The following is a 13,104-nucleotide window of genomic DNA, read 5'->3' on the forward strand; positions in this document are numbered from 1 at the left end:
TGTTGGAGCTCCTGCCCCTCCCTGTGAGCCCAGTGTGCTCTGATTGGTCGGGACGTTGGTTGCAAGGCTCGCTGCTCACTCAGCTGGCTTACTGGTGTGGTTTCTGGTTCGGCGATACAGCGGGACAGCGCGAAACTCATCCTGAGCACACACAAACACTCACAGCAGAAGTAAAAACAATAAGTGTGGCTTGATATTGAGTAAGAAAATGGTTTATAAACGCCGTGAGAATGGGTCTGCGGAGAGCATTTCTCCGCGATCCCAACTCGTCTATTACCAACCAGGACTCCCTGTTAGTTGACAATGTACGCTAAAGGTCCCCACCCCTCCTGGTGTGTGAGGAGCTCTGCGGATTGGTCCATTTGGGAACCGTATGATGTCATGCGGTATCCCGGAAGAAACAAATGGAAAATGAGAAATCTCCAACGAGGCGTTCTGGGGCAGCATAGACAGGTCTTTTCTGTGTTAGAGTTTTACTCGCTACAGGGTGTACTTTGAGGGTGCGTGACTCTGCAGACCGTTTACATGCATACAAAGCTACATAACACACAAGGGGACAGGTAATAACCAGAAAAGCATGACATGGGACCTTTAACATTCATCGGTAATATGAGTATTTCATTGGTATTCAATGAAGTGTGCTTCATTTTGAGCCTCTGTAGTTAAAGCAATGAGCTCTGTGGTTATTACTTGCAGCACAGGAGTAAACGTAACTTAGAGATGATAAACGCATCGTCACATTCTATACTAAATTAGCATTAAATAAGCACCCGGTAGTATAAAATCGTATTTATTTTAATAGAATTTTCATCTGCCCATCCCTTTTTTTTAAACAAGTATTTTAAGAGTTAATGAACACATTATCTTCAGAGCAGGCCTTGACTGTGAAATGAATTAGACAACATAAAATCCCTATGAGGCATTAAACTCAATGTTACCCCTTACACATTGGGTATTGCTCAGCTGAAAGCTGGAAAATGGGTTACTTAAAGCAACAATTTAATAATGTCAGCATTTTTATTGATGCACCGGTCGACCGGTGACAATTTAACCGCAGGACTCGGAGTTCTTACGCTTATTGAGCTGCCAAATCAGTAAACAAATTAAGTTTGTTGCACTTGATGATAAATTGTTAATCTGATGATTTTCAAAGGTGCTTTGAAGAGCTGTAACACTCATTCTGGTTTGGTCACATCAAAAAAACATCAATATTTAATCTGCTCTTTGGATGGTAATATGTTCAGAACTCACAGCCATTAAAAGCATTACATTTGTGCCATATCATATTGTACAAGAACATAATGAAATACAGAAAGAATATGTATAGCTGAACATGTATGTTAATACATTTAATGAAACACTTCCTTTGTTGGCAGAAAGGAGAAAATCACGTACTGGCTTATTTCTTTTCTTCAGTGTGTTAACATGCACACTTATTTAACTGATAGACAGTCAAATGTAAACCCTATGGACCAAAAGGCTTGCCTATGACATAGGGTTAGGAAACTCTACTGTTGGATTAACTGTCACATGTCTTTTTTCAACATGCGCAAATTGAAGGGAAAGAAATCAGAACACAAAATAATGATGTTAAAGGCATCATTTACTGCTCTAAAAGACCTGCAGGGTGGTTAGAAAGTGTCCTTCTAATCCACCATCATATTGTTTTTAACAGATATTTTATTAAATAACAAGTAATTATTTGCTCAACATTACAAACTTATTTCCAAATATGCGATCTTGCAATGCAGATTTTTTCTTTCTCAAAGTTTAACGTTGATCTTGGCAATTTCATGACTTCTTCATTGAAAGTACATCTATATTCTCTCACAAAATAACTTTATTATCAACCTGTTATCTTTTGCTATTTATCTTTTGAAAATAGATATGATACTCATGTCATACTTATCAATTGCTTATGATGGGACTATATGAAATGGCAAAAATTCCTTTCACATTTTTAATAAGCAACTGAAGGTTCTCATCGGTTATTGTGCTTTGTACCTTATAATAGCGACACATGGCAACAAGATCATAACAAAAATATCTTTCTCTTATTGTGTGCTCATAATTATCCTTCCAGACACAAACCCACATATCATTTTTTGACAATCCATCTACTGTGATCCATGTGCTATTTCCATCATTTTGTTTGACAAAGGAATATGTTGTTGAGTGCATGTTAACATACTGATAAAGTATTGCCAATACATATATACAGAAATTTGAATATTTGAAGTTCAACATTTGCTTTTAAAGTTTCAGTCCCTGTAGTAAAAAAAAAAAAGATTCATGGGTCTTTTGTCAAGATGCGTTTGCTGCTGTGCAATTTATATTGCTCACTAACTGAGTACATATTTGAAGCAAAGGTGGTATGAATCCCGACTGCTGTTTGTAAGCTTCTCCATTTGAGGTTCACATGATCTTCATGTTGAATTGTATGGGTTCCTCAGTTGGACTGGCCTCCTCTGGTTCCTCTTTACGTGGCACATATTCAACCTCTATACTCGACTTGATATTGTTTTTCCCACGACTCCAGAGGAATAATATTACAAGACAGAAGAGAACAACGCCAAGGAAAGAGATAAATCCCATGGTGGTTGCAATTATAAGTGTCTTAACGTCAAACGGAAATGGAATGGTGGCCCGGGTCACATTAGCGCCTTCATCGCTTGGCTGGTTGGAAATGAAGGCAAATGACTTATTTGACTGTTGGGGCCAATTGGGGGAGTAGCTATGCACAAAAAGGTGAGCAGCTTTGGTGTCATTGCCTGCTGCATTGCTTGCAATGCACAAGTAGGTGCCGTTGTCTTGGATTTGGGCATAACGCACCTCCAGTGTGCCCTCATTAGACACAGAAAGTCTTGACACTGCAGATTTGGTAGTGATGTAATTCTTCTTAGGGGACAGCCACATTATCACAGGGCCTGGATTTCCCTCAGCTTTGCAAGCGAAATGAACCGTAGTTCCTTCATCTACATGGCTTACTTGAACCTTATAATCCATTATCTTTGATTTCTGGCAGATGAAATAGTCGGATGGGAGAATGTCTGGGAAATCTTTGAATTCTTTCCCTTGAACAACGCCAGGTGATGCACACACGGGCTGTTGTCTGTTAAAGTTGAGCCTCCACCGCCGGCGAAAGACCCAGAGCAGGCGACAGTCACAGGCCAACGGGTTGTCATACAAAGCCAGAGTCTCCAGGTTTCCCACTGAGTGGAAGACAGACTCCTCTAGGGTGTTCAGGCTGTTGCTGGACACATTGAGTACACGGAGGTGGTTGAGCCCTCGGAATGAGTAGGGTTCAATGGCAGCTAATCTTCCACCGGCCAAATGAAAAGCTTGGAGCTTCTGCAGATTGAACAGTTTGTTTCCCTCCACGGTATGAATGGGATTGAAAGACAGATTCAAAAACCGGAGATGCCTTAGGTGACTGATGGCTTGGTAGGGGATGATCGTAAGATTACAGTTTGTGATGGACAATGATGTGAGGTTGAGTCCATACAAGCATTTTGCGGTCATGGTATCCAAGGCAGGCATTTGAGAAATCTCCAGCACTCTGAGTCGATAGAGCCTTTTAAAGGAGTAATCCCTCATAACAGTGACGTTGAGATAGCGTAATTGAAGTGACAAGATGTTATGCAGATGGCTCAGGGCATCAGTGGGCACTGAGGCCAGATTGCGCCCCTCAATGTTGAGGCTTTCAAGGTTGCTTAGGCCATGAAATGATCGGGGTGAGATGAATACCAGGTCATTGTCGCCTACCTCCAGAGCCCTCAGGTTGTAGAGCTCCTGGAACATGTAGTCGAGCAGAATGACAATTTTGTTTTCACTTATATCAAGCTGGGTGAGGTTGGTCAGGCCTGTGAACACCCCCAGCTGAATGAGCTTTAGCTGGTTGTTACGCAAACCTAGAGTTCGAAGGTTATTGAGATTGCCAAAAGCTCCTGGTTCAATGGACGAAATAATGTTTTCGTTGAGTTGCAGCTCCTCCAGTTGAGGGTAATTAATGAACTCCTCGGTCCCCAGTGTTTTCAGACGGTTCTTGCTAAGGTCTAGCAGCCTAGTCTCTGTGGGGATGCCCTCAGGAAGGGTTGCCAGTCTCCGTCGATTGCACGCGACTGAACGCTCCTGACCGTTGCAGTCACATCGGGAGGGGCAACCGGTGGTGGAGCCGGAGAGGACGGTGCCCAGCATGAGGATCAGGATGGGCTGCCAGCATGCCACCAAGTAGCTGTGCCCTCCTGCCTCGCCAAACACCATCCTATTGCGTACCTGTGGAGACATGGTAAAAGGGGAGTTAGTGGAGAGTACTGGTGGTACACAAATGCCTCTGACAATTTTGATAAAAGTAATTCTGTCCTCTAAATGGAACAAAATAAACATTAGAAAAAAGATTTTTAACATTTATTTAAAAACAAAATCAGCTTTTTTTCCTAAGTATTGTTGTGAATAATTCCAACTGAAAAGCGTTGAAACATACACTATGAGCTAAATACATTTCTTAAAACATAAAACCAGGTATATTTTTACAAAGTCATTGAAAATTGCATTTTTTCTCCACTTACAAATATATAACTGGCCCCACCCCTGTCTTTGCATAGCATGTTACTATGGTGGCCTTGCTCACTATAAATGAAATCAATAAAATAGCTTGGTCACAAAAGACAATCACCCTGCTGTGCTTCTGAACTCTGAGTATACTGTAAACAAGTACAGTGTGCCAATTTCAGTGAAAGAATGTCTTTGCTCATACTGTACAAACCATTTTTAATTAACATCTAAACATGCCATGGTATATCTTTTTATATGACTATCTGAAATGTATGCAAAATGACCTCATCCCATGCCGCTGTTGACCTAGCAGTTATATAAAGCAGAGTTTCCTGCCACGCGGTGATACATGGAATGAGGGAGGAACTTGTCAGAGATCTTTAAACCCCTCTTTGATTTTGACCCAGGGGATCTTTAACTTGCTAAAACCTTCAAGCTCTACTTCTCGCATCAATCTTGTGTTTTCAGTCGCAGCTATTTCTGTGGGACACATTCTCAGAAGAGCCTCATGTGTCTTTACTTTGACAAACGATCTCAATTCCTCAATAACAAAGCAAAACAGTCTTATGTGATTCACTAGTATATTTATATTGCTTGACAAAATCGAAATAGTTCCACAATAAATACAATTATTTAACAAAAAACTGTGCCGTGAATATATTCAGTCTGTGGCCGTGAAGCAATATTTATTTTACATTTCAAACAGGATTTTGTTTTATGATGGGACAATCTCCCAATATTCATCAGGCTGTCATACGTGGGAACTGAATAGCCACTGCGTATTTGATCTGTAACTCATACACCACAAAATCGTTTTGGTAAGAGTGCTTCAAATTATCAGTGTAGTTCTTTTTAGAATCTCTCAGGCTGTCTACCTCGCTTTATAAAAATGTAAACTCGATAGTGAAGATTAGAATGATCCTGCTTTTATTGCACAAACACAAATTAAACATCACTCACAGTGAATTAAAGTAATTGGACTGTGGTCTGAGTAGTTCCAATGGAACAGTAATTGCAGCTTCCATTTTGCCTTCCAGCAGAAGTTTTAATTTCGGTCGGCTGCATATGTCGGACACGTCGGTCCAGTGAGTATAGTGCATTGTAGGAAGCAGTCTGACTCAATACAAGTGTCTATCAGTAGCTCCATCATAACCTCCCACTCCGTCTTTCATTAATCATGTGAATTCCCCCGATGGATAACGTGGACTGGTCCAAAAATGGACCATAAAATATTATTCAAAAGAGACAAGCACACATTTAACTTTGATGTATTGTGGCAGATGCTGAACCTCGGAGTGAAATGAAATATTACAAAGATACTCGATGCAGAACACGGGGCAACATGCTTATCTGTTTGACACATAATGTGATTTTTATCTTGTCAAGTCAGGCATACAGTATGAATGACGATGAGGCTCACTGATGTCCTTGATAATCTGAAACAAGCAAATACAAATGCAGTGGTGGTTTTCTTACCAAAATACTATGCATGATTTATGATGCAGCGTGTGGTAAGGGCAGGGTACTATCTGTGTAATCTGGCCTCACAGCTCAGAGCTGCTTGTTGTATCACCACTTCGTTTTGACCTTGAGCTGCATTTCCGAATAAATAAATGTATCCTTTCATTTACTACCTCAGGTACAGTGCTCATAGTCTTTACTTTGAGAGTGTGGCTTGAAGTATATTTTTAAAGCGAAGAACATTTTTACCCTTTGTTCTATTGTTCCATGCATTCTTTGTGCCCACCATGATTTGTTTTGATTTTTTTCATTTGATTGTGAATGGGAGGAATATGAGTAGACAAGTATTTTTCTCTCCTATGAATGCTTGCCTTTTCTCTGTGGACCTCTCACCCTGTCAGTCTTCTCTCAAAAGCAGCTCTCGGCTCACCATTAGTCTCTTGTTGTCTTGAAACCCTGCACCTCCTCTCTTATGGTGCCTTGCTGTTTGATGCCGGGCAAACCGAAGAGAGCCGTGCTCTGCTAATGGGTCATTGAAAACTATAGGTTACTTACGTAACCCCAGGGCTCAGAGTAACATGAAGTGAGATGTCTCACTATGGGATGCGCCTCATCGCGGAGCAAACAGAAGCATCAATCTAATTATGCCAATCCTGATTGGCTGGTGATCGTGACGTCAACGTCAGGGGAAATCACCCCCTATAAGTAGCCTGCACCACAACGCATGCGTCATTCAAAATAAGCACCTCTTCTCGCTTCACCATAGCAAGGAGGGCCGTCTGGTGAGACATCTCACTTCATGTTACTCTGAGTCCTGGGGTTACGTAAGTAACCTATAGTTCTCATTCATAACACTCCGTTCGATGTCTCACTATGGGATATTGTAGCTCCCGTATTGCCAGACGAGCTTATCTCGAAGATCCCCGATCAACCAGAACAGGTGGAGTCCCGACTCAACAAGGTGCCCAGCATTGCTCGGGTCACGCTTGGAGTGGAGACGTTTAGCCTGTAAAAGCTGACAAAAGTGAGCGGCGAAGACCAGCTTGCCGCTGCACAGATATCCTGGATGGAAACACCCTTGAACAAAGCCCAGGATGTAGCCAGGCCCCGAGTAGAGTGAGCCCGCAGACCTGAAGGTGCTTGCAGATTCTGACTCGTATAGGCCAAAGCAATTGCCTCCACGATCCAGTGGGAGAGCCGTTGCTTAGTAACAGGCTTACCCTTGTGAGGATTAGCCCAGGACACGAAGAGTTGGTCATTAGGACGAAGCTCTTTTGATCTGTCCATATATGTGTGTAAAGCCCGGACTGGACACAACAGATCCTGCTGATGCTCCCCGGAGGAAACCAGCGGCGGAGGAAATGCCTCAATGTCAATTGGGGTACACGAACCAACCACCTTTGGTGTAAAGGCAGGGTTGGGTTTCAACAACACTCTCGTTTGCCCTGGGGCGAACTGAGTGCATGAGGGATGTACAGACAGTGCATGGATATCACTGACCCGCTTGGCGGATGCCAGGGCCAGTAACAGCACTGTCTTGAGTGACATATGTTTCATGTCAGCTCCTTCCAGGGGTTCAAATGGAGTCATCTTGAGCCCATTTAAAACCACTGCCAGGTCCCATAAGGGCACCAGTGACCTGGAGACAGGGAGGAGCCTGCGCGCTCCCTTCATAAAACGGCAAACCAAAGGATGTTGGCTAGCCGTCTTACCCTCAAAGCCCACATGGCATGCAGCAATAGCAGCCAGGTACACCTTGATCGTGGAGAAAGCTCTGTGTTTATCGATCAAGTCCTGTAGGAATGATAAAATCACCCCGACAGGACATTGAAAAGAGATGTGTCCTTCTTGAAGGCACCACTCCTCAAACACCCTCCACTTACAGTCGTAAAGAGACCTGGTGGAGGAAGCTCTCGCACTCTGAATAGTGTTTATCACCTTCTGAGGGAGTCCCACTGTATTCAGATTGTACCACTCACGGGTCAGGCCCATAGTGCCCCGCGCTCTGGGCGTGGGTGAAGGATCGCCCTCCCCGTCTGAGACAATCTGTCCCTGCGTGGTGGGGGCTGCCATGGCTGCCCGCACAACAGCTGATATATCTCCGCCAGCCCGTACGTTGCGGGCTAGGGCGGAAACATCAGAGTAAGTGTGTGGCGTTGCTCCTTCACTCTGGCCAGTGTTGGGGGTAACAGAGCCAGGGGTGGGAACGCGTACAGAGGACCCGGAGGTCAATCGTGTACGAGTGTGTCCCCGCCTAACAGTGCGTTTAAATCGTGCATTAAAGAGAACAGCTGTCATTGAGCATTTTCTCTTTTTGCGAACAGACTTAACGCGGCTCCGCCGTAACGCACCCACAGCGGACTCCCGATCCTTGGATGAGGAGTCCAGTCTGCATAGAGTGGTGCACCTTTTGACAGTAATTCTGTCCCGAGGTGCATCACCCCCGGTACCTGTGTCGTTCTCAGAGAGAGGAGACGTCTGCCGCTCCAAGGGATCAGTTTGTGTGCCAGTGTGTGTGACTGGAGACAACGCAACCTCCCTTGGCGGTTCATACACGATATCGTGTTGTCTGTCCTCACGAGGACATGGTGTCCTCTGAGAGAAGGCAGGAAGCGTTTTAGGGTGGGGAACACCGCTAAAAGCTCCGGGTAGTTTACGTGTGCCCGCTGGAGGTCTCGGCTCGAGGGACCTCTCACCGGGCGACCTTCGTAAATTCCCTATCAGCCTGTCTGACCTGCGTCCGTGGTGACCACCTTCCGTGAAAAGACAGCACCCGTAGGCGCGTCCCGCACTAGAAAAGTCGGGTGTAGTGCCACTACGCATTACATAATAACCAAAACTCTCCGTACGCCGTGGCGCGCGGGGTTTAGTTTTATTATGAAGCCCATGTTGAGCGGGTGCTTTACGAGGACATCTTTCCCCGTAATCTGACTCCGCTCGGTGGGCATTATAGATAAAACCCTTCTTTCTAGGAGAGAGAGAACCTCTCTCTCCAGAATATGGGTTGACTCTCTCTGGGTTTGTGAAAACAGATAAAGTATAACTGTTTTGAGAAGCCCAGGCAGATGTCGTGAGTATCTCCTGCTGTATGCTCCTTAGAGCCAGCTGAGATGTCACGCTTACGGCTCCAGCCGGCACTGCGCATGCGCGTGACGGAGGTGCCCTTAAAGCCCCAGCCGGCACTGCGCATGCGCGTGGCGGTGGTGCCTTCACAGACCCGTCAATAATCCGCCTTTTGAGAGATGCTGTAGCTGCTCTCAAAAGGGGAAGAATTGGCGGGCTGTTTATTGGTTTTATTGATTTTGGGGACTCGGGGCGGGCTGCGACCTCTGCCGTTTCGGTATTTTAAACCGAGCAGGGTTCGGGGCAGCTTGGACGAAGGGTTGCCGCTGTGAAGGCAGCGGCTGGACCCTTCGAGGGAGGCAGAGGTGGAGGGCCTCGTCTTCCTTCTTTTTCGACTCGCATCTCCTCTGCATGGAGGCGAGAGCGGAGCCGAAAATCCCCTCGGGAACGATGGGCATGTCAAGCACATCCTCCTTTTCCCGGTCTGGGAGGTTGGTGAGGTTGAGCCATCTAGCTCTATCCTGCACCACCATAATCCCCATTGCCTTGCCCGTGGCCTGGACGGCGCAACGTTGGACACGGAGACAAATGTCTGTGACCGCAGCTATCTCGTCCAGAGTGGCCGGTCCAGGATTGCTCGACAGATCCTCACAGAGCTCCGCTTGGTATGCAGTTAGCAGTGAGGAAACGTTCAGAGCCCTGGCGGACAGCGCTGCAGCTCTGTAGGACCGTTCAGTCATGGTCGACTGGAATCGGTCTGCCTTCGCTGGCAGTGTGGGGTTCCTGCTTGGTGACGGGCCCATCCTCGGTAGGAGGTGGGTTGCCACCAGCGGTTCCATAGGCGGTATGGGGAGCAGGCCGAGCCTCTCCATTCCGTCACAGTCTAGGGAGGAGGCACCCTGGATTGGGGCCTTGTTGCTAAAGGGCCGGTCTCTCCACGAGACCGACACCTCATCCAACATCTCCGGGAAGACTGGAAGGAGTTGCCTCTTCGTCCTCGTTGTTTGGGGAAAATGTTTCCCCTCGTAACGAGACCTGGAGGTCTCCTTGGCCATTTCGGGCCACGGGATGTCTAGCCTGGACGCGGCGCGCTGACACACGGCCTGCAGGTCCATGCTTAGACAGGACGAAGCTGGTGTGCTATCGCCCGGGAGAGCAGCCATCGCTCCCGGCTTTGCAGCCTGAGCTGATGACATGAAGATGTCGTCTTCTTGCTCATCCGAATCAGACAGGAGGAACTCAGAGGCATCCTCTTCGTCCTCCATGTAATCCAATTCTAGGACATCCTCCACGGGTGAAACCATGGTGAGGTCCAGCCGGGAGCCCCAGCTTGGTAAAGTGTGGGGCCCCGTTCCCGCGTCTCTTGCCGCCACCGGGTCCCGGCCTGACATGGCGCGGGATTCCGGTTCGGCGGCTGCCGCTGTTGATGAGCCCCAGACCGAAATGGTGAGGGGCTCAGTCTCTGCGGCGGACGCCCCCGCGTCTTGATTGCCAGCCGGCAAATCAATGGACATGAGGGGATCCTGTCCCGACAAGCTAGCTTGTCGTGCTAACCGTCGGCGGAGGCTCTTCATGGTGAAGCGGGCACAATGCCCCCTCCTCGACTCCTCGGTCCTCCGGTAGTGACCCGGAAATGAATTTAAGCGCGCCATTTTGAAGGACATCTCATTTCTCTAAATGCACACCGAGGACCGAGCATCGAGCGTCGAGGAGGCTCTCTGGAGGAGCTATAACCGAGGATACACTGATGGTTCCTCCACGGCTCCTCCGCGGATGCATTTCCGGGAACGGTGGAGGCGTGACGCACGGCCGGACTTATCTCAGCCAATGACAGCTCTGCATGCAACCCCTGGATATTATTTTAGAAACTGCTTTCATCGCGTCGCGATGTTTACAGTGAGAACAGCTGTGAGGTCCGTGCAGAAAGCAGAGCAGTGTGTATAATATGTATCACTCAGTAGAACAGACCTACTCTCTTTATTTGCTTTAGTTTAGTAGATATCTACAAACAAAGAGTCGATATTTTTCTAAGACCATTTAGTGCTTCACATAATAAAATACACAACGACTGTAGCCTGATTATGCTTTAGGAGCTGTAGGTGTGTGTGGTACAGTATGTAGGTGTGTGTGTGGTACAGTGTGTAGGTGTGTGTGTAGTACAGTGTGTAGGTGTGTGTTGTACAGTGCGTAGATGCGGCGGACAGACGGGTCTCAGTTGGTTTGGTGTCCTCTGCTTACTTTTAATACTTGCGAATACAACTTTTGGCCCGTAATTTCAATTCCCCATTTCAGCGACAAGAGAGGGGGGGGGGATATATCCAGTCTCTGATTGTGTTACGTTATTATGAGAGTGCTCTCATACTTTAAATTGCATATATTTATATAAATATATTTGTGTGTGTGTGTCCGCATCTGTAGCCTGGTATTGTCTCATTATACCGCACTCTCAATGAATTCAAAGTAAATATGTGGGGGAACAATGTTCAGCTGATCTAACAGAGATTATAAAATATGACAAAACACTCGACAGCTGATGTAGCTGTTGCCACGTAATAATGAACGGACGTCGCTTTAATATGACCACTCAGAGGAGAGGAGTTCTCATTTCTTTAAACGTCTGCTGCTTCCCCTCCTCTCTCCTCGGTTCCCCTCCTCGGTCCTCCGCTCGCATCTCCTGTGGGCGGGACTAAGTCTCGAGGAGGGGAGTCGAGGAGGGGAAATTTAAGAATTGAGAAGCCTCTCTGGTGTGAGTCTGTGCCTTATACCTTCAACCTGCAGCCGCAGAGTCGAGCCTCCTCTGGTGTGAGGGAGAGAGGCGTCCATCTCGTTCACCGCGTGGCGTGGAGAGGACCCGCTCGTAACAGATACGTCGAGAGAAAAAAGTGTTACCAACCTCTCTTTAATCCGGAGAAAAAAGGATGGTGTGGGTCTTTTTTCTCAAAGAATATTACCTGGTGTGGTAATATTCTTTTAATCTTTTTCTCCTCCGTGAGAAGAGAAAAGAAAAAACGTCCTCGCTACCGTGGTGTCGGCAGTGAGGGAAAACAAGCTAGCAACGGGTGTGTTGCTAGCTTGAAAATCAAATCCTTACCTTAATTCCAGAGGAAGAACGGCGGGGTTGATTATTTATAATACTAACTGGTGTGTTAGTACTATAGTCTTCTTGCGAAGCAGAAAGAGTAGCCGGCTAACGCCCGTCGACCGAAGTTAGCTTTGGTTCAGTCTGTGGACTGTTTAGCTAGCCCGGCTACCATTAGAGATGTGCTCTGAAGCGAGAAGAGGTGTTTGAATGACGCATGTGTTGTGGCGCAGGCTACTTATAGGGGGTGATTTCCCCTGACGTTGAGGTCAAGATCACCAGCCAATCAGGATTGGCGTAATGAGATTGATGCTTCTGTTTGCTCCGCGATGAGGCGCATCCCATAGTGAGACATCGAACGGAGTGTTATGAATGAGAACGGCAGGCAGCATCTACACAAATTAGCTATACGCAGTGGTGCATTCATGCCCTACGGGTGTTTTCAGGTACTATTAAGTACATTTATGTTGCAGCTTAATGTTGGAAGGATGTTTACATTAAAGCTGGAACTTGGACTTTTTTAAAAAGAGATGGTTGATCCCCTCATATGGGAGGCAGACAAGATAACATGAGAAATTCATGTAAAAGGATTTACTCAAAAGGAAATTGAATACAAAGCTCTGTTGTTAGTTGCAAACCAATTAGCATTGTAATTCAGTTCTCTATTCACGTTATTTTTCTGCTATGTCCCTGCTGGATAGTTTCAACTTGTGACCGCTGTCATGAATCATCAATGCAGCTTGAGTTTCAGAGTATTTCCCTTGATATAATAAATAATTCAGCTTTTTGTTTTGATTGATCCACATGCAAATTGTGCTCAGAGGATGTGTCTATTTGCATGAATCTTTTCCATAGCTGACAAACGCTTTTTATTGCTATTCAATCATATAAACGTTTGTAGCAGGGTCTGCATTTGTGACTGAACAAAATCTGAAATGTAGGTGAAA

General features: G+C 46.1%; 1 protein-coding gene across 2 annotated transcripts in view; it reads right to left on the reverse strand.

The window, feature by feature from the left end:
• Positions 1 to 781: 781 nt before the first annotated feature.
• lingo1b (leucine rich repeat and Ig domain containing 1b) overlaps positions 782 to 13,104 on the reverse strand; it is a 57,760-nt gene continuing 45,437 nt past the window's right edge. For both annotated transcript variants that reach the window (XM_034103569.2, XM_034103575.1), the window contains exon 2: positions 782 to 4,275. In XM_034103569.2, coding sequence (XP_033959460.1) covers positions 2,416 to 4,275 — 1,860 coding nt within the window. In that variant the 3' untranslated portion in view covers positions 782 to 2,415. The remainder of the gene's footprint in view (positions 4,276 to 13,104) is intronic.

Source organism: Pseudochaenichthys georgianus, chromosome 3 (assembly GCF_902827115.2).
Source record: "Pseudochaenichthys georgianus chromosome 3, fPseGeo1.2, whole genome shotgun sequence".
In the NCBI taxonomy this organism is placed as follows: domain Eukaryota; kingdom Metazoa; phylum Chordata; class Actinopteri; order Perciformes; family Channichthyidae; genus Pseudochaenichthys; species Pseudochaenichthys georgianus.